The following is a 26,919-nucleotide window of genomic DNA, read 5'->3' on the forward strand; positions in this document are numbered from 1 at the left end:
TACCTCAGTTGACATATACTATAAATTTTACGTATGTTGGTTTTTTCGCCTTCGCTGGTACTAGCATCAGCTGAAGAACACTATAACACTACCAGTGAAGATGAAAAAAAAGAGACAAACGTAAAGTTTGTACCGTGTACTTCAGCTGACTTAGATAGGCCAACTAAAGAATAGGCAACTAGAACAGTGAAAGCGAAGAAACCGAGGAACGAAAAATTTGTATCCTGTTCTTCAGCTGACCTATTCTTCTGAAGAATAGGATAGTTGCACTGGCGAAGGCAGAAAAAGCGACAAACTTAAAATCTGTATCCCGTAATTCAGCTGACTTATATAGGCCAACTAAAGAATAGGCTACTAGGACTAGTGAAGGAGAAGAAACCGAGGAACGTAAAATTTGTACTCTGAAGTCCGCCTGCTGAGCTCGGTGGTAACGTGCTTGCCTCCCATGCACCGGGCTCTGGTTCGATCACCGGCCGGATTGGAGATTTTCTCCGCTCGTAGACTGCGTGTTGTGTTGTCCTCATTATCATTTAGTCCTCATCACCGGCATGCAAGTCGCCCAATGTGGGGTCGACTGAAATAAGACTTGCACTCGGCGGCCGGACTTCCCTGGATGGGGGCTCCCGGCCAACAATGCCACACGCTCATTTCATTTTTTGTATTCTGAACTTCAGTTGACCTTTATAGGTCAACTGAAGAACGGATACTAGCACTAGCGTAGGCGAAAAATGCGACAAACGTAACATTCATATCCTGTATTTAATTCGACTTACATAGTAGAAGATACGAATTGTAAGTAGGCTGTTTAGGTTTCTATGTTGGTAACGCCACGTAGCGCTCTGCATGAACATCACTGACTGTGCTGTGTGCAGTCTGTGGCTAGGATTGCATTGTTGGAAAATTCGATATTGTAGTGTTGGGCTGTTGGATGTGAACAGCGCGTAGCGCTGTGCAGTTGGAGGTGAGCCGCCATCAGTGGTGGATGTGGGGAGTGAGATGGTAGTTTTGAGAGTGGACGATCTGGACGTGTGTCCGTCAGAAAAACGAAATTTGTAACACCGGATGTCGTGGAATTGATATATATATATGACTTTTGAACCCTATTAAGGTAAATACATTGTTTGTTCTCCATCAAAATCTTTCATTTGCTAACTATGCCTATCAGTAGTTAGTGCCTTTCGTAGTTAGAATCTTTCATTTAGATGGCAGTACTGGCGCTCGCTATATTGCAGGAGTTCGAGTAACGAAGATTTTTATGAGGTAAGTGATCCACGAAAGGTATAGGTTATTGTTAGTCAGCGCCATTCTTTTGTAGAGATTATTGAAAGTCAGACTGCGTTCCGCTAAAAAAATATTGTGTGTCAGTTTACTGTTGATCAGAATAAGTAAAGAGAGAAATGTCTGAGTACGTTCAGTTTTGCTCAGCTGTTTGAAAATCTAATAACGTAAGAGGTTTACCAGCACTGTCGTTTATAATTTTTCTAAGGGGATGTTTCAGAATCAATTGCTGAGGAAATAGCAATTACAACGACTCACTGTCAAACAAAGGTGTAATTCAAGAGATGTACACAAATGATTTAGAATTACCACAACGACAAAAAGCATACTCAGTATCTTTCTCTTCATATCACATTCTTTTATTTCTACTTACGATTGTAATGTTTCTCCACTGAAGATAATCGATATATTACTTATGTCTTGAAAATAAACAAATTAGTGTCTATTACTAAAAAATGACGTCATTGGTCAAAGCGACGAGTGTATCTACTTGAAGTAATTTTCAGAAAATTTGAAAATAACGCCACGGGAAATTCTGTCCCTAGCACCAGTTTAGATCGCTGTCAGTCAGTTGCTGTCCAGTCTCTGCGGTTACTGACGAGCACAACACGTGCCGTTTTCTGTGCCTCTGTGAGCACTGCCCTTTTGCGAGGTACCAGACCCAGTGTTCATTGCATGCTGTTCCGTTCACAGTGCTCGCTCGCGGACCTGTTATGACGGACCTGCATTCACCGACAGCAGCATTTCATGTTGCAATTCAAGCCCGTTGTCACTGACACGCTTTCTCGGGTGCCTGTCGGTTAGGATCTTTCTGCCACTATTGTTCCTACCTCGTGTTACATGGCTGCCAATAGTACAACATTTCTTCGAGACACATTGCGCAGTCACCGTAGATAAGTAAACAAATCGGGCAATTTATTCATTGTGTGGTCACGTGCACGTCCGAACACGGTAGCTTTTTCCTTTCAGTGTGTCACGTACCATTTTCCAGGCAGCCGACTGTAACGCATACACACCACTTTACTGCCGTGGCTTATGCCAGTGGTGGAAAGTCGCGTAACCTCCCGGTAACAGTTCTACACCACCCACTGTGCAAGAGTCTGCCGAAAACGAGACGGTGCATCCTGCTCGCTAAGGAGGCAATGCTTAGGTGCGTGTTGGAGCCATTGTTGTACAGTGGATGTTTACATAGGAGGGCACGGTGTCCCTTGGTATTTCTGCAATTTTCTTCCGCCGGCAAGAGACACAGAGACGTCTTGTTCCATAATAAAAGTCTGTTTAGTCGTGTACAGCGCACTGCAAACTACCTACACCTCAAAGAAGAGAAATCACCAGCGCATTTAACGCGAATAGTGTAAGACTGATTCGAGGATCATTCCGTGAACGTTGCTTGCGTGGCTTCTAGGGACGTCTGACCCTGGTCTTAATCCTATTCGTCGCGCCATTGCGTAGGGTTTGCTCGCTTCGGTCTCAGTTCTGGCCAATCAAAGAGAGTTGTGGGTGGTGGATGTGTGGTGATGAATCAAGATGGCTGCTATACGCCTTCTTTGTCTCTTCGAATCTTTGTGTCTATAGGTCACCACCGCCATCGTTAGGAACAGGAGTCTTAACGTGCAACTAGGTAGCTACCAAATATTGTGTTTCTTATTTGTTTCTCTTTTTAAGCGTAGTCAAAATGTTCTCACCATAAACACTTTTTGGATAGTAGTGTCGAATCGGTAGAAAATATTAAATAACCTTTCTGAAAAGGATATTTGGTTTTGAGAACACTATTCAACGATTCTACTTTTAGAACATTTTCAATATGAAATTCTTCCAGTTTCTCGCAGATTAATATATGAGGTTCAACGTTAATTGTATAACCTTTATATATAAATTATCTACATATTAAATACTGAATATCCTTTTCCAAAAACTTTTTCCTCGTGCAATGTGTCCTTAAGGTTTCTTATCACAAACATTTTTTGGATAGGAGTGTCGAATCGGTGGAAAACATTAAGTAATCTTTCTGGAAAGGATATTTTGTTTGGGGAACTCTATTCAACGATTCTTCTTTTGGATCATTTTTCAATATGAAATTCTTCCAGTTTCTTGCAGATTAATATATGAGGTTCAACGTTAATTGTATAAGCTTTATATGTAATTTATCTATATATGAAATACTGAATATCCTTTTCCAAAAACTTTCTCCTCGTCTAATGTGTCCTTAAGATATTTTATTCAACGGCTGACAAATACTAACTGTTGGGTTGCCATGTACTGACTTGTGAACCGTGTGGTGAAACAAAACTTTTACCTTGGTGGATTGCTAAATTTGAAATAATGAAAGTGAATCTAAGTAAATCCCAAAAGAAAATGCTGCATTTTAAATAACGAAAGTGAATTTAATTAGATCCCAAAAGAAGCTAATTGTGTACTCGGTGGAAACTATCGACCTGTAACTAATACTGAAGTACGTTATGAACGTTACGTAACATGAAGTGCAATGTCTAACTTTAAATAACCGCAAAATAAAATACTGCTCAGCTCGGAACAAAATATCTGTTTAAGATTACCTTCTCTGTTCACTGTAAGTTAAACTGCTTACTTAGACAACACCTGATAATTCTGGCTACCTACCGTTTGCTCACAACAATGCAAAGTGAGATCTGACCCGAACGAAAAGTAGCTTACCTTTTGCTCAGCACGCTATTATATGTCTGGTGTAATGATGTTCACGAAAGCCAAGTGAAATCAGCAAATGAAGCAGTTAAAGAAAAATAAGCTACTCAGCATTAAATTTTTCCTTGCGTGTCGGAAACAATCTGTAGCTGCGTGTGGCGTAAGGTGTAATGCACACATGACGTAATATTTCAAACTCTACTAAGAATAATGCAGGAGGGTTTTACTTTAAAGAAAATCTTTCTTGACAATTATACTCTGCTTATTGTTAACAAAGATTGTACAACGTAAGGTAACTAACAATTACGAAATTCTTTCGTTACAAGAATTACTGACATTTAAACCAACTGCGTAATTTGTGACATAACGAAAGCAAGGAGATCGAATTAACACTTCTCATGAATATAATTAATTATTTAAAGGACAAAGATTTTCCTTTAATTAATAGTTCTGACAAACAAACATTTCTTTCTTGCGCGTGCATTGGTTATCTTGAATTATTCCTCCAAAAATATTCTCCCTTCGTATACTCAAGACAATATCTTTACAAATGAGTTTTCACCTTCGTAATTATCCCACATAATTGCACCAAGACTCATAAATATCAGATCTACTTCTTTAAAACACAACTGCTCGCTACAATGCCTCTAATAAGAATGCCCTAGCGCTGTGCAATTGACTGGCGATCAAGTGCACCATAGATTACATTAAACACTGAGTCAAGGATTTTATCTACTACTCGTGCAGCGCGCTCATGCTTCTTTGTCCCAGTGCAGTAAAGGTGAAATATTTACAATGGCAGAAAACATATGAAAACCTTACCACTGAAGGTACATTTTTAGAGAACATTGGAAGGATGGTGTGAATGGAACACACTGTGTGAGTATATGAGTGGCAAACACAAAATTTGAGGATGTTTGTTCACGTAAGAATGATCTGATCGAACTGCAGTGTAATAATTGAAAGTAAATGATTTTGGTTAACAATTATGACTGCCGCATCTGCAACGCATTTATGCTCTCCAAATCTTTGTGATGTTAGGTGAAGATTTGTGTGATGTTGGGAGCTTAATTATCGTAATAACGACGTGGAAAGTGTCTTACGGTCTGCTAGTTTTATAGATGCTGGAGCTCTCGTGTTGCAGCCTAACGTTTCATCACCTCCCCCCCCTCCCCCCACTAACCCTCCCTCAAATACACTCATGGCCTTTCTGTCCTCAACTGCACTTGGTTGTGGAAGAGATGGAGCCTGACTAACTCGATGTACTACGTAACATTATGTGTAGTTGTAGATGACAAACTTATCTACACCACTCTATAGGACATTTTCAGATCGTTAATCGTCACGCAGAAGTAAAAAGTAGTGGGAATTGCGCCGCTGACATGATAGAAAATCCAAAGAGATTCTGGTCGTATGTGAAGTATGTTAGCGGCAAGCAACAATCAATGCCTTCTCTGCACGATAGCAATGGAGAGACTATCGAAGACAGTGCTGCCAAAGCAGAGTTACTAAACACAGCCCTCTGAAATGCCTCCACAAAAGAAGACGAAGTAAATATTTCACAATTCGAATCGAGAACAGCTGCCAACATGAGTAACGTAGAAGTAAATATCCTCGGAGTAGTGAATCAACTCAAATCAAGCAACTCAATAAAAGCAAGTCTTCTGGTCCAGAATGTATACCAATTAGGTTCCTTTCCGAGTATGCTGATGCATTAGCTCCATACTTAACAATCGTATACAACCGTTCGCTCGACGAAAGATCCGGACCCAAAGACTGGAAAGTTGCACAGGTCACACCAATATTCAAGAAAGTTAGTAGGAGTAATCCACTAAATTACAGGCCCATATCGTTAACGATGATATGCAGCAAGATTTTAGAACATATATTGTGTCCGAACATTATGAATTACCTCGAAGGAAACGGTCTATTGACACACAGTCAACATGGGTTTAGAAAACATCGTTCCTGTGAAACACATCTAGCTCTTTATTCACACGCAGAGCTGAGTGCTATTGACAAGCGATTTCAGATCGATTCCTTATTCCTGGATTTCCGGAAGGCTTAGGACTCTGTACCACACAAGCGGCTCGTAGTGAAATTGTGCGCTTATGGAATATCGTCTTAGTTATGTGACTGGATTTGCGATTTCGTGTCAGAGAGGTCACAGTTCGTAGTAATTGGCGGAAAGTCATCGAGTAAAACAGAAGTGATTTCAGGCGTTCCCCAAGGTAGTGTTATAGGACCTTTGCTGTTCCTTATCTATATAAACGATTTGGGAGACAATCTGAGCAGCCGTCTTCGGTTGTTTGCAGATGACGCTGTCGTTTATCGACTAATAAAGTCATCAGGAGATCAAAACAAAGTGAAAAACGATTTAGAAAAAATATCTGAATGGTGCGAAAAGTGGCAGTTGACCCTAAATAACGAAAAGTAGGAGGCCATCGACATGAGTGCTAAAAGGAAGTCGTTAAACTTCGGTGACGTGATAAATCAGTCTAATCTAAAAGCCGTAAATTCAACTAAATACCTACGTATTACAATTACGAACAACTTAAATTGGAGAGAACACATAGAAAATATTGTGGGTAAGGCTAATCAAAGGCTGCGTTTTATTGGCAGGACACTTAGAAAATGTAAGACCTACTAAGGAGACTGCCTACACCACGCTTGTTCGTCCTCTTTTAGAATACTGCTGCGCAGTGTGGGGTCCTTACCAGATAGGACTGACGGAGTACATCGAAAAGGTTCAAAGAAAGGCAGCGCGTTTTGTATTATCGCCGAATATGGGAGAGAGTGTCACAGAAATGATAAAGGATTTGGGTTGGACATCATTAAAAGAAAGGCGTTTTCCGTTGCGACGGGATCTTAGCACGAAATTCCAGTCACCAACTTTCTCCTCCGAATGCGAAAATATTTTGCTGACACCGACCTACTTAGGGAGAAACGATCACAAAGATAAAATAAGGGAAATCAAAGCTCGTACGGAAAGATATAGGTGTTCATTCTTTCCGCGCGCTATACGAGATTGGAATAATAGAGAATTAATTGTGAAGGGTGGTTCAATGAACCCTCTGCCAGGCACTTAAATGTGATTTGCAGAGTATCCATGTAGATGTAGATGTAGATATAAAACCAATCAAGTATCAACACCCCTTCTACCTTGGTTAGGGGCAAGAAGGGTGGTTGCAATGTGATGTCGCTTTTCCAGGAAATTGTAAACATTTGTGAATTGTTTCAGATGAAACAATAGCAATAAGTACAGTATAACTCGTATATGTGAATGAATTCTTCATGTTTCCTGTAGTATTTATGTGTAGATGACTTCACAGTTAAATCTGTTTTGAGAGTAAGAATTTACTGGGAATTAAGTTCTTCCAGTTTTGAATGTGTATTGTGTTAAGAAAGAATCCTGACAATGTTCTACACTCTGTCATCTGTTTATGTTCTTCGCGAACGGGATATGGTGGGCTATCGAAGAAGTCTGGTTCTTCTCGGGTGCTCACAGCCATCTGTGGTTACAGCATAAGCAGCCTCAAAATGAGAACATTTGTGTTCATAAATTATCGTCCTCTTGACTTGTCAGATAGTTATATACGTCTCATCTTCGTCCATTTGTTACTCATACACCCATTAGACATGAATTTCATCACTTGTGTTATTTCCTCACAGTTGCGATCCAGAAACAGGTTTCCTGCTCCAGGTGACGTCAGCAGATACCCAGTATGACAGCAGTTGCTGTGGTACGGGACTCCAGTCTCCTGCGTCACAAACTGTCCCAGTGAGCGAACGTGCTGTCCTCTTGAACGGAAGTCTCTGTGCAGGGATGGAGAAAGACATCGGCAACGGCGAACTGCAAGCACTAGAGGTACTGTGAAACTTCTGCCCAATTACAAAACAACAAACGCACCCTGCATTATATATTTACACAGCTATACACGATGAGGCATTTGAAACTGTTTTGGTATTATTTGGAAAACTGAAAATCAGATTAAAAAGAAAAATTGTTTGTCTCGAAGAGGGACCTCCAATGACACCAAACTCCACCCCCCTGCCCCACCCCCAAGGCGCGGGAGAGGGAGGGGGCCTACTTTCTATTGAGGATTCGGATTCTCTCGGAAAAATGGGTAACTTCTGCAGTAATTTTTTTTCAGTGCGTTATAGATAACGCTGTAATCGGCAAAAATCAAATTGCGTTAAAAACTGTTTAAGAATGTTAATATTTCTACATCCACGTGATTACTCTGCTATTCACAATAAAGTGCCTGGCAGAGGGTTCAACGAACCACCTTCATGCTGTCTTTCCACCGTTCCACTCTCGAACGGCACGCGGGAAAAACGAACACTTAAATTTTTCCGTGGGAGCCCTGATTTCTCTTATTTTATCGTGATGATCATTCCTCCCTATATAGGTGGGTGCCAATAGAATGTTTTCGCAATCGGAGGAGAAAACTGATGATTGAAATTTCATGAGAAGATCCCGTCGCAACGAAAAACGCCTTTGTTTTAATGATTGCCACTCCAATTCGCGCATCATGTCTGTGACACTACCTCCCTGTTTCGCGATAATACAAAACGAGCTGCCCTTCTTTGTACTTTTTCGATGTCATCCGTCAGTCCCACCTGATGCGGATCCCACACCGCACAGCAGTACTCCAGAATAGGGCGGACTAGCGTAGTGAAAGCAGTCTCTTTGGTAGACCTGTTGCAACTTCTAAGTGTTCTGCCAATAAATCGCAGTCTTTGGTTTGATCTACCCACAATATTATTTATGTGATCGTTTCAATTTAGGTTATTTGTAACTGTAATCCCTAAGCATTTAGATGAATGTACAGCCTTCAGATTTGTGTGACTTATCGTGTAATCGAAATTTAGCTGATTTCTTTTAGTACTCATGTGAATAACTTCGCACTTTTCTTTATTCAGGGTCAATTGCCACTTTTCGCACCGTACAGATATCTTATCTAAATCATTTTGCAAGTCGTTTTGATCATCTGATGACTTTACAAGACGGTAAATGACAGCATCATCTGCAAACAATCTAAGACGGCTACTCAGATTGTCTCCAAAGTCGTTAATATAGATCAGGAACAATAGACGGCCTATAACACTTCCTTGGGGAACGCCGGATATTACTTCTGTTTTACTCGATGACTTTCCGTCTATTACTACGAACTGTGACCATTCTCACAGGAAATCATGAATCCAGTCGCACAACTGAGGCGATAATCCATAGGCACGCAGTCTGATTGGAAGACGCTTGTGAGGAACGGTGTCGAAAGCCTTCTGGAAATCTAAAAATATGGTATCAATTTGACATCCCTTGTCGATAGCACTTATTACTTCATGAGTGTAGAGAGCTAGTTGTGTTTGACAAGAACGATATTTTCTGAATCCGTCCTGACTATATGTCAATAAATCGTTTTTTTTTTCGCGGTACTTCATAATGTTCGAATACAGTGTATGTTCTAAAACCCTACTGCAAATCGACGTTAGTGATATAGGCCTGTAGTTCCCTTTTTGGGTATTTGTGTGACTTGAGCAATTTTCCAGTCTTTAGGTACGTATCTTTCTGTAAGCGAGTGGTTGTATATAATTGCTAAATATGGAGCTATTTTATCAGCATACTCTGAGAGGTACCTGACTGGTATACAATCTGGCCTTGCCTTTATTAAGTGATTCCAGCTGCTTTGTTACACCGAGGATATCTACTTCTATGTTTCTCAATTTGGCATTTGTTCTTGATTGGAATTCAGGAATATTTACTTCGTCTTCTTTGGTGAAGGAGTTTCGGAAAACCGTGTTTAATAACTCTGCTTAAGTGGCATTGTCATCAGTGACTTCACCGTTTTTGTCGCACATTGAAGGTATTGATTGTGTCTTGCCTCTGGTGTGCTTTATGTACGACCAGGCTATCGTTCTAACATCTTCAATAAGAAACCGGTTTTATAGCAAAAAAGACCCCGGAACGCAATTGCTTTGTGCACATTTTTGATGTAATTTCTTTCACATATGACGCTCAGTTTGCTTTATCCAATGGGGATTCTTTACTTGCCAATAACGCGTATTATGCCGATTCAATTGGCTGCGATTGGTAAAAGTTCATTCATCAGAGAAAATTATCTGTGAAATAAAATCATCATAGGCTCCTAGTTGTTGTCGTATCCAACTGCAAATGTTCAAGCCGTTTTAAAAGTCTTCCTCATGTAGTTCTTGATGTCAACGATAAGTGATGTGAATGGAATTTGCGTAAATGCAATATGTGCAGAACACGTCTTTGCGAAATATTTGTCGAGAACTAAAGTATTTTTTACAAATTATGGAGAGCAGCAATCAGTCGTACAGTTCTTGTAAAAAATATGCGCATCTCCCATGTTGAGTTCTAATTCTGTTTCGGATTGACTGTGTTCTGCGTGGCAAATGAAATCTCTGTTTTTGGATGATACACGGCATTGTATTATATTGTTATCTAGTCCATTCTTGAGTGCATACTTTGGTAAGGTGCAACTCCTCTCTCCCAGCGACCTTTTCTATTTTAGGTGGTAGTCGTCTAGAGCAAAATCAGTTGTGGTTTGCGTCACCAGTATCTTGATGGATTGGTAGATTTTTATTATCCCAGATATTTTTGTACTCGTTCGTGAGAGCATTTATGCGTCGTAGTTGACGGGATAGAATTTGGACGGGATAGAATTTGGCTTCCTACTGGTAGACATTTCGTAGGTGTTGACTAATGGCAATAGGAATCATTCTCATGGTGTTATTTAGCTGGACGTCTGTTTCTTATGTATATGGACTACTTAGCGCTTGAGAAAACTGGACTCAGCAGAGAAACGTAGGGCGGAAGCCGATGCTCCCCAGGTTGTGACACACATCTTTTGGATAAAGTAGTTTCTGTTTTTCATGTTTTCGGGTATTTATGATAGATGACCTCTAAAAGAGAGGGGTCTATCTGGGGTTACCCCAAGATACTTAGGTGTTGTATTGCAAGTGTAGTGTTTTCAAATTGTGTGTTGCGTTGTCTTCTGGTGTGTTTATTAATTAGGTGAAAGCAGGAATCCTCCGTTTTGGTGGCGTTTGATTGGAGTCACCATTTGGGAAAGATATTTCACAGAACAACTAGATCTCCGTTAGAACTGCTTTTGACTGTTAGTTGTAGCTACACGTTGTTGCAAGTATTTAGTCGTTGACGTTATCAAACTTCCTTGATTTTGATTTTGGCGTGTCTGTTTTGTACAAACTGTTGAGAAATGGAGCAAGAACTGATCCGTGTGGTAAATCTTTTTTTATTTACTTGGTGATCTGATGTTGTATACCAAGACTACTTGGAACACTCGGTCATTTAGCATATTGTTGATTAGTCGAGATGTTGGTTTGCAAGGAATTACACGAAGAAGCTTGTATATAACTTCTCTTAGGACTGTATTGTTGCCCATTGATAGGTGAATGAATGCAGCTGCGGTTTTAAGTTTACTTTGAAATACTGGCTCGTTGGAGCTGGTGAGTAACAGAATCTGATTTATGCAACTTCGTTTTGGCCGGATGCCTGCTTGTTCAACTGGGATTGTTTCAAGTAATCTTGTACTGGGTCTATTATCCATAAGCCGTTCAAGTAGCTTGTAGGTCACACTTAGCAGGGCCATTCTTCGATAACTCTTAGGGTTATCAGCTGATTTGCCAGGTTTTAGGTAATATTGCGATTATCTTCGAGCATTTAAATTCTTGCGGTATGTTATAAAATCAAAGCATAGAGAGCAAAAGACCACAGATCAGTAAGTTGATGCAGTTTTTCTCCAGTATAGTTAGTGAAGTACCTATCGCTTATGTGTGGGTTTATGTTTTTATTGTACTGTAATGCTTTTTAAATTCTCGTTACTACGCTTTTGTTCATGTTTTTGCAGCCCACTTAAAATCAGTTCACATCATATCTTTGTGTACTCTAAGGCTGACATATTTACTGCACATTGTTCGTCAAGTAATACACCATCAGTGCATACTACCACTTGCGGCGTGGCGGGGTCGGTCGTCTGCGTTTTTGTTAACGCTATCGTCCAGTCCACCTACCTCGATAGGATTCTTACGGATGTCCCTTCACTTCTAACATTCTGCGTGGTGTCTGTCTGTTCTATATCGTGTCTCCCTACCACTTTCGCAGAACGACGCTCTGAGCGTGTTTTTTAGGGAATTGACTAGTTTGAACCTGGGGCCTGTTGCTGGTACGGAGACGCCAGACCACACATGACATGTAGGGTTCTGAAGAGTTCAGTGAGACTAGCGATGATATAACCAAATACTTAATGATTTCAGCGTCAGCTCCACTGCACTCCCTGTAAAAGAATCTTAATACTAACTAAATTTAGTGGAAGGGGTTCAAGGCTATTTTTAGTTAGCTGGTAAAATAACGTCGAAAAAGCAGTTAAGTTTACCATTGGAAATTTTATACTACTCACAAAACATTGTTTAAAAATTGCACTGTTGATAAAAGGAAATGTTTTAATACAGGATGGTAAAAACCAACTGCGTTCAACAAAAATGTGAACGAATATTCCCTGAATGGGTTTCCAAGTTCTACAATGGATCGAAGGATGACCTATGCCATATCACATCTATAATCTAGGTTTAAATTAAGATTCACAAAAGAGAAAACTATCAAAATGGTCTACAGTGACCCTCAATTATCTTTAATTACTTATCTAACTTGTCGTAAATTACAGTGGCTGATGTGGCTTCTCAATAACTATATAACAGAAAAATCATCGCGTTTCAGATTTTTACTTCAAGTGGCAAATGGTAACACCATGAGCTTTAATTGACGATCGACACTAGAATTACGCAAAAAGGGGGTGTACCAGATGAGACTTCTGCAGTTCTGAGAGAAGCTTTATGCGCTGTTACGCGGCATCGCATGCGTTCATTACCTTGTCGGTGTTCGTCAGGGGGCAGCTGGCAGCACAGCTCCGCTCACCTCGCCGTCTCGGAAGCAGCTCCCCCCTAACTTCTCCTTACTACAATTTACCGAAATTGGTTTAAAAAAACTATCTGGCTGGGTTTTCATCTGACCAATCAGGGTCTCAATGTTAACCTGAAGCTCTGCCTACAAAAATTCTTTCTATCCAATGAGAAACGTTATACTTTTCGTAGTGGGGCAATGTTTTTAAAGTTTGCAACGTAACAGAGACGCGAAAAAGTCTCACGCTAAAACTTGCAGCTGGGGTGGTCCTAGTGGTTAGCTGGCGACGTGGGTGTCCAGTCTGTCCCTTACCGTAGGCCCTTCTAGCTTAACACGGTTCTGCTCTCGGCTTCTGCTCTCGTTTCTCCCCTCGGAACTGCGTCTGTCTCACGGTGGGAAGGTATGACATGCATTTAGGCATTCTTGTGTTAGTCTGTGGTATTCCATTTGCTCACTCGTTACTCGTATTACTTTGGTTAATTTAATGACACGATTTATTCGGAGCTATGTGACATACTACTGGATTTGCTTATCATGTCAGGGTTTTCATGGAAGGTGTTGGATTCGCCTGACATCTTACACACTCTGTGGTAGCAGACGCGTGCTAGGCAGTGTAAAGCAGCCATGATGAAACCACCACCTAATACGTACCACACACAGGCCTCGTAACTCTAGTTGAAAGTCAGTTCCTGAAAGGCCATGATTAAAAAATCGGGCGTTCGGGATCTTCAGTCTACTTGCAGAAAAGCGTTTAAATTTAGATTAGCTCTGCTTTTTATTCATATTGAAACACATGAAATGGCTATCAAGCCCGTATTTAATATGGTAAAACGTTATCATTCAAAGTTCACTGTCTTTATAACAAATATTCACTCGGAAAACAGCCAGAATTTAGTAAGTCCCACCCGACTAATTATCAGGTTCTATCAGTCACAGACTCACAACTACCGCGAGTTAAACATTCGGTCGTTTCAGTGGTCTTCTTCGTAAGAGGCGTTCGCTAGAATATTCCGTACAGAGTATGAAACACGCCACGCGGAGCTGTTACTACGACCAGAAAGTTCACACGCTCATATCTCTCAAAGTATTTAATTTAGAATCACCAAACCTTCATCAAATTGTTCGTAGTTCTAGTCGCTTCGGTCACGATATGTTTGAACCGACATTAGCTCACTATTTCCTTATATTACAGAGTATTTTTATGGAGCGATCTGACATCGTGTTATCCATAGACCGTCTAGCAAGCGACTCACTCTCGAAGTACTCTCCTCTCTGCACACTCCTCTTTTCGCGTGGGAACGGCGTAATTCTGATCGGCTGTTGATCTAAATGACCAATCAGAACGTTCCTTCCAGATCAGTATCGTGGCAAATCTTGCCTTATCCAATCACCAATTCGATAGTAATTAATGCCAGCAAAACTTCAAATTCTTGTATTTTGTTTAATCAAAATAAACGAAGTGCGAAATATTCTTCAAATTGATAAATAAACTTATTAGGCCTCTAACTTAACAAATCTGTATTTGCAATTCGAGTGTTAGCAGACATAGGCGACATAACAATTAAAAAGCTTGCATATTTTGCCTACTTTCATTCCATAATGTCATATGGTATAATATTTTGGGGTAACTCTTCAAGTCAAACAAAAGTTTTCAGAGTCCAAAAGCGTGTAATACGTATTATTTGTGGAGTAAATTCACGGACGTCCTGCAGAAACCTCTTCAAAGAACTGGGTATACTAACTACTGCCTCTCAGTATATTTACTCCTTAATGAAATTTGTCCTAAATAATATATCTCTTTTTCCAGCAAACAGCTCAGTTCATACATACAATACCAGAAACAAAAATGATCTGCACAAGGACTTAAAAGCACTCACTTTAATTCAAAAAGGGTTCCACTACTCAGGAACACTCATCTTCAATAATTTGCCAGCAAACATAAAAAATTTAGTTACAAATAAAGATCAGTTTAAAAGGAGCCTGAAAGACTTACTAGTGACCAACTCCCTCTACTCCATTGACGAATTTTTTAATAGAAACAAATGATGTATTGTATATACTCATAATATTGGTATTGTTATTTCAGCTTAAAAATGATGTATATACTCATACTATTAGTATTGTTATTTCAGCTTAAAAAAAATTGACTTGTTCCACATCCACGAGGATCTCCTCAGCACGGATCTATGGAACGAAAAACTAATCTAATCTAATCTGGCTACTTCTATACAAAAACAAGCACACACCGACATACACCACCTGAATCGTGGTTGCAACATAACTTTCCCACGGTTCGTTATTACAAGGTTTTATGTAAAATGAAATATTAAATTTTAATGTATGTCCCACATACACTCTCTCAATCATTCTCACGCATTGACACGGCAAAATATAATCAAATAGTGAGTTTGACCGATTTTTGTATTACGTAATGCACAGTGACTAAAGTTTTTTAAAAAATCCTAATTAACTTTGGAATGGCTTCAAATGATAATGAAAGTCAATCTATTTTTGTTCCTAACTTGGTTTTAAAAAATAAATGTAGGTTTTAGGACTCTTAGGTAATTCTCTTTTTCTTCAGAACTATAATAAATAAAAACCTGAAATTTTGACAGCATCATTCTATTAACAAAAGGCTGTGTACTAAATTCGAACAACTTCGGATAATAACTCATGTGGATTATTTAGATTCGTAGAGGGTATGAATCTTCATATCGACTGAATGTTACGCTATGCAGTTCCTACGTCAGGCGGCGTCAGCTGTACTGTGAGCAAAAAAAAAAAAAGCCATCCTGCAGCCACCTTACCAAAAAGCTGCTTGCCTTACTGCAACGAATGTCACGCACTATCGCATTTTTTGGAGTTGTCTTTATGAACGGTGACTGTGCATTGTCTGACAGACACCCACGGAAGTTACCGTATGTACTTTCAGTTAAGGGGTCAGCAGGTTCCTTGAACAAAATATCCATTAATAAATGCTCGAGCTATTCAAACTCAATATTGGCCTCCAAATTCCTGTTCACATACAACGTAGCACAGTCGCTACACTTGTAACCACTTTCGTGTTGTCCACACATGTCTCCTTCCAAGGCTGGTTGATTTAGCACTATTAACCAAAAAGAATCGCTACAATGTTCACTTAAAGAAGAAGCAGCAGAGAAAAATAATAGTCCCACACTAAGACAGGTACAGATACATTTATATTGTGATCTGTCTCTGCATTGTGTGCCTAAGAACATGTGGAACAATGTGTGTGTACAACTGGAAGCTCAAAGTGGGGAAAGATGCATCAAGGCAGGCAATGATGACGGAGCCCGCTGTTAATGGTTGCTGTGTATCTGAGGGAGGGATGGACAGTTCGCTAGTCGAAGCGGAAAACGCTCTACATTAAATATCGTGAGAACACTAAACTGAGTAACAGGCCCAGTTGTAAAGTTCTGTAAGCCAAATGTTCTGTGACCTTGTGCGTTGATCTTAGTAAAATGAGTTCTCTCTTTGAGACGCTATTAGAGCAATACGCTTTATAAAGCAGTATCATGTGGGAAGACAGGCATTGCCCAAAACGACAGCTGTTTCAACAAATAAAGCTATTGATTCATCAGCTATCGACGACCTCAAAAAGAAAATTACATTATTCCAGTGAAAAAATCCATAGTTACTTACATACCGCCGGCTGGGGTGGCCGTGGGGTTCTAGGCGCTTCAGTCCGGAACCGCGAGACAGCTACGGTCGCAGGTTCGAATCCTGCCTCGGGCATAGATGTGTGTGATGTCCTTAGGTTAGTTAGGTTTAAGTAGTTCTAAGTTCTAGGGGACTCATGACCTTAGAAGTTAAGCCCCATAGTGCTTAGAGCCATTTGAACCATTTTGAACTTACATATCGTGGTATATAAGAAAGATTCGAATGCTGAAAACATGGAATCATACTGTCCTCTTTGCATGCTATAATTTTCTAACATCTAGTTTTGATGGTTCAAATAGTTTACGAAATACGATGGATGTTACGAACATTTTATTCTGTCTTTATCATTTGCTTGTGTAATCAGTTCTCACTGTACTACCTATAAACCATTTTCTGAAGACTGTAAATAGATATAGCTCCTTTTCCAAATTTAAAGAATTATTCAATATGTTAGCTACATTTTGCAAGGAGCGATGCATGATCACTGTGCACCAAAACCAAACTCATAGCGAGTAGCTCATATTTACAGGCAATTCATCACGAAGCAGTATGGAGCCATCACCAGCTTGCACAGTGTCTTATTAACAACTTGGTCCATGGCTTCTTGTGGTCGGTGGCACTCTGGAAACCTACCAACTCAAATCTGGACTCATCTGACCAGACCATGGTTTTCCAGTCGTCCAGGGTCCAAAACCGATATTTCGCCGCACTGTCCTAACAGAGACATTCGCCGTACGTACCACATTCACTTCTGCGGTACTTTCACGGAATGTTCGTTGTCTGTTAGCACTGACAATGCTACGCAAACGCCACTGCTCTGGGTCGTTAAGTTAAGGCCGCAGGCCACTGCATTGTACGTGGTGAGAGGTAATCCACAGATATACAGAAAACAGGGGAAACGCAGTGCAAATGTGGAATATGTGGGTGGAGGCGACTAGATGCAGTGAGGTACAGTGCTATATACTACGCGTCCCGATCCCAAATATGGTGGATTTGCGCTAGGTGTTGGCAGCTGTACTACGAGGGTCCTCCAAAAGATGCACACTATTTTTTTTTAATCCCTCTTTTATTCTACATGTTTGAAAGTTTCACAGTGTGTAGATACATCCTTTAGGAACCATATTTTCATTTCTCCACATAATTTCCATCCCTCTCAACTGCCTTACGCCATCTTGGAACCAGCGCCTGTATACCCGCACGGTAATATTCTGGAGCAACCTGTTGGAGCCACTGTTTGGCAGCATGCACAAGGGAGTCATCATCTTCAAACCTTGTTCCACGAAGGGAGTCTTTCAGTTTCTGAAAGAGATGATAGTCGGATGGAGCCAGGTCAGGACTGTAAGGCCGGGGTTTCAGTGTTGTCCATCCGAGTTTTGTGATCGCTTCCATGGTTTTTTGACTGATATGTTGCCGTGCATTGTCGTGCAACAGCAAAACATCCTGCTTTTGCCGATGTGGTCGAACACGACTCAGTCGAGCTTGAAGATTCTTCAGTGTCGTCACATATGCATAAGAATTTATGTTGGTTCCACTTGGCATGATGTCCACAAGCAAGAGTCCTTCGGAATCGAAAAACACCGTAGCCCTAACTTTTACAGCAGAAGGTGTGGTTTTGAATTTTTTTTTCTTGGGTGAATTTGCATGATGCCACTTCATTGATTGCCTCTCCGTCTCTGGTAAAAAATGATGGAGCCATGTTTCATCACCTGTCACAATTCGTCCAAGAAATTCGTCTCCACCATTCTCGTACTGTTCCAAAAGTTCGCTGCATACCCACTGTCAACATCCTGGGAATTCACCTGGCACAAACCTTTCTTAACGCCAACACTTTCAGTATTCTGCAAACACTTCGTTCCCCTGTCCCAACGTAGCGTGACAATTCGTTCACTGCGATGGGTCTGTCAGCAGTCACCAATTCGTTAACTCTCTGCACATTGTCTGGAGTGTGTGCTCTACGAGGCCAGCCGCTGCGAGGACAATCCTCAATATTGCCGTGCCCGCTTTCATCACGTAACCTGCTTACTCACCGACTAACTGTACTACGGCCGACAGCAGCATCTCCATACACCTTTTTCAACCTCTTGTGGATGTTTCCCACTGTCTCGTTTTCACACTACAGGAATTCTATGACAGCACGTTGTTTCTGACGAACGTCAAGTGTAGCAGCCGTCGTGAAGACATTCTGTGACGGCGCCAATCACGGGAACAGGTTGAACTAAGTTTGAAAACATGCGGGAAGGATGTATCTACACACTGTAAAACTTTCACACATGCAGAATGAAAACTGTATTTTTACAAATATAGTGTGCATTTACAAGCAGCTTTAGAACACGGAACGAGAAGTTATGTCATGAGAGCGTGGGTAGAAGTGACATAAAAAAAATCGATAGAATTGCGAAAAATGATGGAAAATACGTATAAATTGAGGGAAAATACGCTGAAATGCGGGGGAAATTGAGAAAGTAATTGCGTGACTGCTGGTTGACGCAGAACAATTCTTGTTAAAGGGGACAAGTATGCGACAACAATAGGAATCCGAGAAAACGTCGACATGGAAGCGAAAGGAACCAGGGAAACAGTTACTTTTTTCCATCGAGGCAGCATCCCACTGTATGTCTATTGAGGTAACAGTGATACACGCGGTTGCTTCTGTATTTGACGCTTTTAAGGAAAACAGAAACCGTTTGCCTCTAAACTGACATACATCTTCGTTAAAGGATAACAGAGAGTGGACGGGGTGATCGATTGAGATGGAGCTGTAACGAGGTACGATTTAATGGGAGACTGATGGTGCATTGTAGAGGGAGAGGGATATGTTGGCGCAGGCCATTTGGCCATTTATTCCCCAGTTCTGTCAGGATGTATCAGTCGCGTGGCATAGCCTGCATTCGAATCGGATACGACCACGTGTTCTGTATTTGACTTAGGGCACTGTCTACTTGCGATCGTTAACAGCAAACCTCTCCGTCATCAGTGGGCTTCCATCTCATGTGTGATGAAACGTGACCATCCTGTTTCGACACATTCCTCTAAACGAACGAAGATTTATGCGATGTACTCCATTCCCTTGTCGTATCTTGGGTATAAAATCGGGACTTTAGTTTTATAACTAAGATGATTCTAAGTTAGCGATATGTGTTCGTGAGACACTGCAATCCTCATGTATTCATCTGCTTGACAGATGTCCTGTTTACAGAGTTAGTGGAGGCATGATGCGTAATTTCACATGTCGGGCGCCGCTGCTATGCGTTTATCTATTTCCTTGCAAGAGGTATTCTCCATTATTAACATCATTTTATATAGAACTGATGCAAGCATAGTATAATTTCTGAACCTTGATCGGATATGAACAGTGGACGCTATACATCTCTGGAGAGCTACATTTTGCATGTATCACACCCAGCCACTGTTTTAAGGAAGCAGTTTTTTCGTTTTACAGTTTGTTACCATAGTTTATCTTAGAGAAACCTGCAAGAAGGATGTATGTCATGCGCTTGAGATATATTTCTTACACTGGAATATTAACAGCGCTATACAGTATGTGTTTGTGTTGCGACATGTGCAAAGGAAATGACTATATCCAGTCGCAAGGAAGGTATGGATTTGACATGGAATACTGTGATAGTAAAGGGGAGAGTATGTCAAGTCATTGGAACTGTACAGATATTTCTATTTGCAGAGCCACAGCCATCAGCAGGGAATATTTCCGATACTTCACTCATTGTTGAATGTCATACAACTGAGACCACAATAGCAACATTCAATTGTAAGTACAGCGATCAAATATATAAGCGACCAATTTCCTAGGACGATGATTCTGCCTATGCATGCTTGGCGTGCAGCGCCGGTGGCATTTGGTGGTAATGATTAATGTTTCCCATTAACAGCAGGAGCTGCCGAAATAGAAAGGCCTGTTGGGATGCAGGAACGTAGTTGAATGAACCGATTCGTCCTCTAGACGACCAAATAGCGAACTAATACTTACTATGTGTTGGGCAACTTTCGTGATTGCATGGCAATTTTAGAAGATTCAATATGGACATGTGTTTGCGATGGACCATTATTCTCTCCCATGTAAATTGGCTGAGTGACTGCTTCTTCACATTTCCCATCTTTATTTGGTTGAGAGAAGATCGATTGTGTTGTGTGTAGAGTGCATCTAGCAGGAGAAAGACGGGTGGAGGACACGTTTGCTGGTTCTCTAGACATGAGAAACACCTTAGTTGATTTTGTAAATTACAATGATGGTTTGGAATCTGTTAAATCACCGACATCGGTATTCACGAGTGAAAATATCAGTTTCGTCATTTGGTTCCGAGTTTTCAAGTAAAGGTCTTAACAGACGGGATAAGTTTCTAGTTACTCAATGGCTCACAATGATTTCTTACTCAGGGGAAAATTCTGTGATCTGGGTGGTGGAAGCTATGCATGGAATGCACTGACACAAACCCCGACTTGACAGTCTGAATATACAAGGTTATTACAAATGATTGAAGCGATTTCACAGCTCTAAAATAACTTTATTATTTGAGATATTTTCACAATGCTTTGCACACACATACAAAAACTCAAAAAGTTTTTTTAGGCACTCACAAATGTTCGATATGTGCCCCTTTAGTGATTCGGCAGACATCAAGCCGATAATCAAGTTCCTCCCACACTCAGCGCAGCATGTCCCCATCAATGAGTTCGAAAGCATCGTTGATGCGAGCTCGCAGTTCTGGCACGTTTCTTGGTAGAGGAGGTTTAAACACTGAATCTTTCACATAACCCCACAGAAAGAAATCGCATGGGGTTAAGTCGGGAGAGCGTGGAGGCCATGACATGAATTGCTGATCGTGATCTCCACCACGACCGATCCATCGGTTTTCCAATCTCCTGTTTAAGAAATGCCGAACATCAAGATGGAAGCGCAGTGGAGCACCACCCTGTTGAAAGATGAAGTCGGCGCTGTCGGTCTCCAGTTGTGGCATGAGCCAATTTTCCAGCATGTCCAGATACACATGTCCTGTAACGTTTTTTTCGCAGAAGAAAAAGGGGCCGTAAACTTTAAATCGTGAGATTGCACAAAACACGTTAACTTTTGGTGAATTGCGAATTTGCTGCACGAATGCGTGAGGATTCTCTACCGCCCAGATTCGCACATTGTGTCTGATCACGTCACCATTAAGAAAAAATGTTGCTTCATCACTGAAAACAAGTTTCGCACTGAACGCATCCTCTTCCATGAGCTGTTGCAACCACGCCGAAAATTCAAAGCGTTTGACTTTGCCATCGGGTGTCAGGGCTTGTAGCAATTGTAAACGGTAAGGCTTCTGCTTTAGCCTTTTCCGTAAGATTTTCCAAACCGTCGGCTGTGGTACGTTTAGCTCCCTGCTTGCTTTATTCGTCGACTTCCGCGGGCTACGCGTGAAACTTGCCCGCACGCGTTCAACCGTTTCTTCGCTCACTGCAGGCCGACCCGTTGATTTCCCCTTACAGAGGCATCCAGAAGCTTTAAATTGCGCATACCATCGCCGAATGGAGTTAGCAGTTGGTGGATCTTTGTTGAACTTCGTCCTGAAGTGTCGTTGCAGTGTTATGACTGACTGATGTGAGTGGATTTCAAGCACGACATACACTTTCTCGGCTCCTGTCGCCATTTTGTCTCACTGCGCTCTCGAGCGCTCTGGCGGCAGAAACCTGAAGTGCGGCTTCAGCCGAACAAAACTTTATGAGTTTTTCTACGTATCTGTAGTGTGTCGTGACCATATGTCAATGAATGGAGCTACAGTGAATTTATGAAATCGCTTCAATCATTTGCAATAGCCCTGTATAAAAGGTGCCATTGTGTGTTGGCTGGATTTACAAGTATCGAAAGTACAAAAAGTTTTCGTGTAAGTGGTGAAATCGATAAACTGAAAAGACTCTAGGGCTTTTTAAAATTATAATTACATCCTTTATTCATCGACAAGTATGTGATGGCAGGAGGCTTTTTGCAGTGTGAAAACGACACCCAGCTGGTGCAAGTGTGGACGTATCATAATTTTTTTATACACCTATAACTGATAATCAAAAATTTTATGCTGCTGCTTGAACATAAAGAGAGTGTGGCTTATGTTCCAACAAATCACCAGATGTTTGTGGGACGTAATCAAACTACTATTCATGTAAAAGAAAATTTTGTATGTCTAGTTGTAAGGGAAGGACACATTCAACATGGTGAATTGTGATTTCAGTGCACTGAGGAGTACATCCGAACGTAAGTGGTGATAGATTCATTTCGTAAACAGCTGCACAGTATAGCAATGCAAGTGTTCAACTGGATCTGCTATAGTGTACAAACAAGACAGGTAATACGGCTGTGACAATACATCCCCTCATCTGCACCCTTAAGCATACCCTCGCATTTTCATCGTTGTTCTATCGATAGTGATGTCGAATTCAGTACACCAACCCACAATGGTGGTGTCTTTCCAAGCATTACGCCTGCAGGTGCAGTATTCATTACCGCACAGTGCCGGATGTCTGTCCTTCATAACAGTTGTTTGAGAGAATCTTGGCAGGATGTAGCACCTTCCAGAAGCACTGATTCAAAGAATTTTTCAGATACTTTCCTAGGACTGAGGAGAATAGAGACACATAGCCAGTGTGAGTGGAGGCATACCATAACTTTTTCGGGTGCTGTACAGATATAAATGGTAACTGCACTGTTTGTGTAAAATGTGTTGCAGTGTAATGTTCTGTGGCTTATGTTGGGCATGACCAGAGAAAATAAGTGTGTGTCCTATCATGTGGGACGTATAGATTCAGCACATCCATAGCTGCAAGGTTATGAGAGATTTTTATGTGGAAAATTATGTGCCCTATAGATACTCAGATTCGTTCCAGTACCACAGCCATCAAGAGGAGACATTACTGGTACATCTATCGGTGTCAGACTGCAGAAGCAATCCTAATATTTAACTGTAGTTACACTGGTAAATATGTTCCTGGTTCCCAACATTCTTGTGGGTCTTGTATGTATTTGATGATCTGTAGACAACTTTTGTGACGTTTAACTGTCAGTGCAATATGGCGATGTGTACAGAATAGGTTTTTGACACTGAAAGTCTTGTCTGCAGGGAATAATGGTGGGCAGTGCTCCCACACTGGCAGCAGCAGCGGTTTGATGGGTAAATTCAGTGACAGATGGGCTGTCCCATAAGGATTGCAAGGAAAAATACACCCTGTGCTATTCTGAGAAGCACTGCAACATCCCTCTCGACACTGGACCCGCACCGCAGCTATGTGTCATCGCGGTGGCATTGGTGCCTAGGTGAACACGTATTTTGACAGGTATTTCTCGTGTGTCATGCATGAAAGAGATGCCGCCTTCTTGTGCTTGCGGAACCCGAATGGACACCTGTGCGTGGCTCGACAGTTGATGGCCGTGTCATCACTTCGCGGGGGCTGCCGGTGCACCCTGACCTTGGCGTCACCGTCGGGCAGTGGGTTGTGTTTTTTATTAGTGATCTTTTCTTTAAACTGTATTCCATTGATTTCACGGACTAATAGGATGCCACGAATTAAAAAAAAACTACCCCATACATGTGAAGAAGATCGATTTAATTAATTTGCATAAATTTTTTATATCAACATAGTATTAGCAGTACAATAGTGAAGGGAAGGATGTGTGTGAGTGGGCGACATGGAGCAGAACAGCAGGTTAAGTGCAGAACACTACATTAATTTGAATAAGTTTTATGTAAAATGCAGTACAATAGTTTAAGGGGGTTGGTGACAAAGAAGAATGCGCCATAAATGGCGTTCAAAACCATCTGAAATTCGAAAAGTGTATCAGAAAATGGTGAGAGGACATGAATAATTACTTAATTTGGTATCAAGGGCGGTACAATAGTTTAAGGAAATGAGGGTGATATGGAAAACCACTAAACATAACGATAGGTTAAGTGCTGACAAAGGGCCAAACATTAGGTTAAGGCACCTAGAGTACAGTGCTGAACATTAGGTTATGCAACATGTTTGCCCCATGTAATTGCTTCTTACAAGACCTACATGTTACCAAACACAAGAGAATGATGAGCAAGAGAAATCCATCCCCCACAAACTGAATGCTTTATAAATAAATAATATATCCTTTAATTTCCTGTTATGAGATCCTTCCTCTCCACCAATTTCCATATATTCCATACACAGCAATCGATTTCTGGACAAATTCTTTAACTACATAAATTAACTATATTCTGTACACTGCCATAAATAATTAAATAATATTCTATACATTTTCTAAAGTGTTTAAACAATATTCCACACACTGCAACCGCATTCCCTCCAAATCACCGATCAATTGAGTCTCTTTTCCTGCCGATTTCTGGGAGAGATGTTGGGAGGGGAGCGGGCTTACCAGAGGGGGAGAAGTTAGTTAATTGATTAGTTTAATTAAGTAGTCAATCAAATTGATAAGAGTGAGAGGGGCTATCCAATAACTCAGACCTGAAAGTGTACCTGTAGCAGCGAGGGTGAGGTTTCCTGATGAGGGACAGGTGTTGGAGGGGGCAGGGAAGCAATAGGTTAAGTTCCTGTCAATGAAAATGAAGGATCCTTTTAGTAGAACAATAGGTTAAGTACCTGTCACTCAAAGGAGAACGATAAGTTTGCCCCTGAGTGCATAACTGCCTCTCAGGTAGGCAACCCGCACTAACTAAATGCGCTGATGGCTGCTTTGCTCTACTACTCAAATGTACTGTTCACTAATGAGGTTTCACTTCAACATGCTATAAGTTACTACTGCATTAGGAGACTGTTGTAAATGGTGAAGGAGAATTTATTGTTGATGACTGAAGTCTCTGTTATATGTATCTGTCGTGTTCATTAAAGTTACTGAAAAATGCTATGAACATACGCATCAACGTAATAGCTGCTTGCATGAGGGCCAGAGGTGGACCAACGTGATATTGAAGCATCCAGTTTCTCATGACCTGTTTGCTTGCAGACTGCACATGTACACCATAGCTACTATAGTTCAATTCATTTATCTTGGTGGTTCGCGCATGCCCGCCCAGACGTGGGTGATTGCTGCGTTGCCAGTTGTACGCACCAAGAGAAGCAGCGCCATAGTATAGTTCGCAAACTTATGTTCAGGGGGGAGCGCGCAGTTTATGAAGTAAAGCCACTACGGCCGCATTAAACCTTTCGCTGCTACAGAGACGTGCTCCTCGCATTCCGCAATGTGCGCAATTTTGTCATCATTGCACTGATCGCCTGTGCAGACACATGCTGTTTCGACTGCTTTGACATACTTTATCATTCGATTTCACAAAAACTATTTGGCCCAAAAATTTGATTTTTACACATCTTCTTGACTGATACCTTCCCCTCCATAAATGACTTAATTTTGTTCCGAAGTTCAATGCAGTTATTGTGCAGCATTATATGTAGTAAACCATTGCACGTATTGTGCAGCATTATATGTAGTAAACCATTGCACCAAATTTTGAAGAGTTTGCAGAGGTAAAAGTCCGTAGTGTATACTTTCTGTATAGTCGATTTTACTTGTCACTAGAAATTTCACAAAATTACATTCAAACGAATAAAATTCATGAAGTAAGACACTTTGATATTCTTTTTAAATAAAGAAAATATTTAGTACTGAACAAGGCTTGAACTCAGAACCTTTGGCTTAGCAGACCTACACTTTAACCATTACGCTAATGCAGCTTGTCGTTGAATATGTCTCCCAACATATCACGCAAAATACCCACAAACACTGTTGGTATGACTATGAATTATTCACGTTTCGTCGAAGTACAATAGGAAATAAACAATCACCGTTGTTCTTTATTGCGAAAAAGCGGTTTGTGAGAATGATACAAACACCTTTCCTTGCTATCGCATGAATTAGGAGGCTTATTGCTTGTTTGGTTTAATTAATTTATAGAATATGAAGCAATTGCTATAAAGAATGCTTTTTCCAAACTTTCTATAAAAGAAAGTCTGCTGTCAGGACACTGCTTTTGCTCAGTTACTTTATTTATGACTGAAGGGTTCTAAAACTGAAGGCACTCGTCCGTGCTCTGCACTGCATTCGAGCTCTGGCAACGTCGTTCTCTGTTCATTGGCTGACTGTGTTTTGTGAGGTCAGATGCGCAGAACGAACCTAAATTCGGCCGCCGTCATAAATGACGCGCACTTTAATTTCCATCCCATTTGGATAATTTCTCCGTGGTGCGTCATTTCTTCATTTTCTTTTCTTTTTTTGGTCCTAGAGTGTATTGCTGCACAGTCGTTGTTAATCTCGAAATAGTAACGGCGTAACACTGAACTCACAGAGCATATACGCTACTGGATGTACTTGTAATATCTCAAACACC

The 26,919-nt window shown here is 40.9% G+C and overlaps 1 protein-coding gene across 1 annotated transcript in view; it reads left to right on the plus strand.

Annotated features, from left to right (window-relative positions):
• The window catches only part of LOC124789250 (polyglutamylase complex subunit TTLL1-like), a 208,769-nt gene that overhangs the window by 134,654 nt on the left and 47,196 nt on the right, over nt 1-26,919 (plus strand). Inside the window, exon 8 of the mRNA XM_047256545.1 lies at nt 7,612-7,807. Coding sequence (XP_047112501.1) covers nt 7,612-7,807 — 196 coding nt within the window. The remainder of the gene's footprint in view (nt 1-7,611; nt 7,808-26,919) is intronic.

This window comes from Schistocerca piceifrons, chromosome 3 (assembly GCF_021461385.2).
Source record: "Schistocerca piceifrons isolate TAMUIC-IGC-003096 chromosome 3, iqSchPice1.1, whole genome shotgun sequence".
Taxonomy (NCBI): Eukaryota; Metazoa; Arthropoda; class Insecta; order Orthoptera; family Acrididae; genus Schistocerca; species Schistocerca piceifrons.